Here is a 2,257-nt window from a genome sequence, read left to right as displayed (position 1 = left end):
GGGCCGGCCACTCAGCACCCTTCAGCGGAGCAGCCTCCAGTGCACAGGCCCTGCTGTTCGGCCGTGAAAGGTTGAGCACATACATGCTGACACTCCCGCTCCCGTCTGACAGCAGCAAACCTGCCGGGGCTGGGAGGGCAGCGCAGGAGCGTGGCGCAGGCAATAAGCTGCTGGGGATTAGCCGTCTGTCTGGATGCAGCGCACTCGGTGTGACGCTGCCCCGCGCTCCCCGAGCTCTGCCGACGAGTGGCAGCAGGGACTTGGGGTGAGGGGGAAGGGGCTCCATCACCTCTGCTCAGCTTCGTTCCCTCTCTCCAATCAGGGGCACCACTGCCGTGGACGGAGCCGGCTTCGGCATCGACCGTCCCGCCGAGCTAACCAAGGAGGATGACGAGTACGAGGCGTTCCGCAAGCGAATGATGCTGGCCTACCGCTTCCGACCAAACCCGCTGGTACGGCCGCCCCAGAACCAGAGCAGATGTGACAAACGCTGAGGCCTCGGGCGTGTCGTGGGAGGGTGGGAGCGTCCCTAGAGCCCAGCCGAGGAAGTTCCTCTTTGATTCTCTTCTCGTATTGAATCAAATTATCACTACTGAAACATCTGTAGATGCAGTTTTCCTTGCCATGATTTTTTTTTAATACAAAAGCCCCCGGTTTGAGGTTTATCCGGTGCAAACCAAGTGTAAACGCTGCGCGCAAAGGAAGGGAGTGGATTGTCCGTGCACCCGTGGTTTAGTTTGAGTGATCGTTTTGCTGCAGAAGACTCAGGAGTTTGCGTTTGCCTCCTGCAGAGCACCCAGGAAGCTGCACTCGTAATTTTTAGTGGGCAAACCTCAGGTTTCACCATCAGAAATGTCTCGTTTCAGTGATCTTTTTTTCAGATAATTAAGCTCAGAAGCTCGTCGCTCTGTGAAAGCAGCAGGTTTGATTAATTTCCTCTTGTTATTCCCTGCAGAACAATCCACGACGACCTTACTACTGAGACCGTGTTGGGGACGACGTATTTTCCAAACAACTGTAATTTTACTGTGAAACGTTCTGAAACTGCATTCTCGTTCTCTTACTCGCTAATACCGTAAAGTTTCCTGAGGTCACAAGAGCATCCCTCGCCCCGAAGGAAGGCCAGCGAGCCCACTCACGGCACGCCCCGGCGGCACCACTGTTGGGAGAGGAGAGCGGCGAGGCTGAGGCCGTGCCCTGCTGCCAGGGGAAGGGTAGCACCAAAGATCCCAGTTCAGGAACCATTCAGGGAGCCTGTTCCTGGTCAGCTCAGCGCCACGTTCCGAGGAATGCGTTTATCCGCTGTTGGTCACGTAGGAACAACCGGGGGGGTTGTTGGTTTGTTTGGTTTTTAATGGCAGGTACAAGGGATTGTCTCCACCCAGCTCCTGGGGCTGCTGCTCAGCCAGGCTGTGGTTTCCTGGGGTTCTCCGTGAAGCACGAGTCCAGTCTGACCATCGACTGACAGTGCAAAACCGGCCCCGCGTTGTTCACCTCTGCCCGTGGAAGAGGAGGTGCGGAGCAGGGCTCGGAGGCCACAGGGAGGTTCATTCAGCTTCAGAGGCAACAGCCTCTTGGTTTCTTGAACACTACGTTCACCCCCAGCTTCAGAGGGAAACGAGGGACCCGCGGACACTCTCCGTGGGTTGGGGCGGTGGAGAGCCGAGCCCTCGAGCACAGCTTGTCAAAGGCTGTTGGGATTTTGTTGTCATAGACCCCTCCACAAATACAAATTTTCTTTGTCCACCCTGTAAATAAAATAAAACTCACTTGTTCCTTAGTTTTAATCGCTGAATTTGTGGAAGAAGTCTTGCCGTGGGTTTTCGTAGGCCAAGAGGCTGCTCTAACCTTCGAGAAAATGAAGTGCAGTGGGTTGCTTTGGTTTCTTCGGCGTTTGTTTTCCCTCGGTCCGAATGCTCGGTGTGTGATTCTCTTTTGTTAACTTTTCTTAACGACGTGGAGTCAAGGACTTGGCTTTCAATAAAAACCTTTGAAACGGTAAATGCCGCAGGGTTCATTCCGAGCACAACCAGAGCGAGTGCTGGGGGCTGGGCCAGTGCCCTGTGCCGCTCGCTGGGCTCTGCGCCGGTCCCAGCCTGTGCCGGGAGGTGGGTGCAGCCCCCCGCTTGAGGCTGGGTCTCTGTCCCTGGCTGAGCTGGTTCCGCTGGATGACCGGGGCGGGGGGACACAGGGCTGCCCCTTTCCCTGCTGGGCTTTGTGGTGGAAGTGGAGGCTCGCGGGGAGGCAGCGTTTTCAG

General features: G+C 56.2%; 1 protein-coding gene across 1 annotated transcript in view; it reads left to right on the top strand.

The window, feature by feature from the left end:
• SUGP1 (SURP and G patch domain containing 1) overlaps nt 1-982 on the top strand; it is a gene marked incomplete at its 5' end in the record, with an annotated part of 17,161 nt that extends 16,179 nt beyond the window's left edge. The window contains 2 exons of the mRNA XM_010137722.1: nt 323-452; nt 956-982. Of these exons, the coding sequence (XP_010136024.1) occupies nt 323-452; nt 956-982 (157 nt within the window). The remainder of the gene's footprint in view (nt 1-322; nt 453-955) is intronic.
• Between the last annotated feature and the right edge of the window lie 1,275 nt (nt 983-2,257).

The sequence above is a fragment of the Buceros rhinoceros genome, unplaced genomic scaffold (genome assembly GCF_000710305.1).
Source record: "Buceros rhinoceros silvestris isolate BGI_N320 unplaced genomic scaffold, ASM71030v1 scaffold26246, whole genome shotgun sequence".
NCBI lineage: Eukaryota > Metazoa > Chordata > Aves > Bucerotiformes > Bucerotidae > Buceros > Buceros rhinoceros.
Note: the sequence above shows the minus strand (reverse complement) of the source record. Positions and strands in the feature narration are given on the sequence as shown.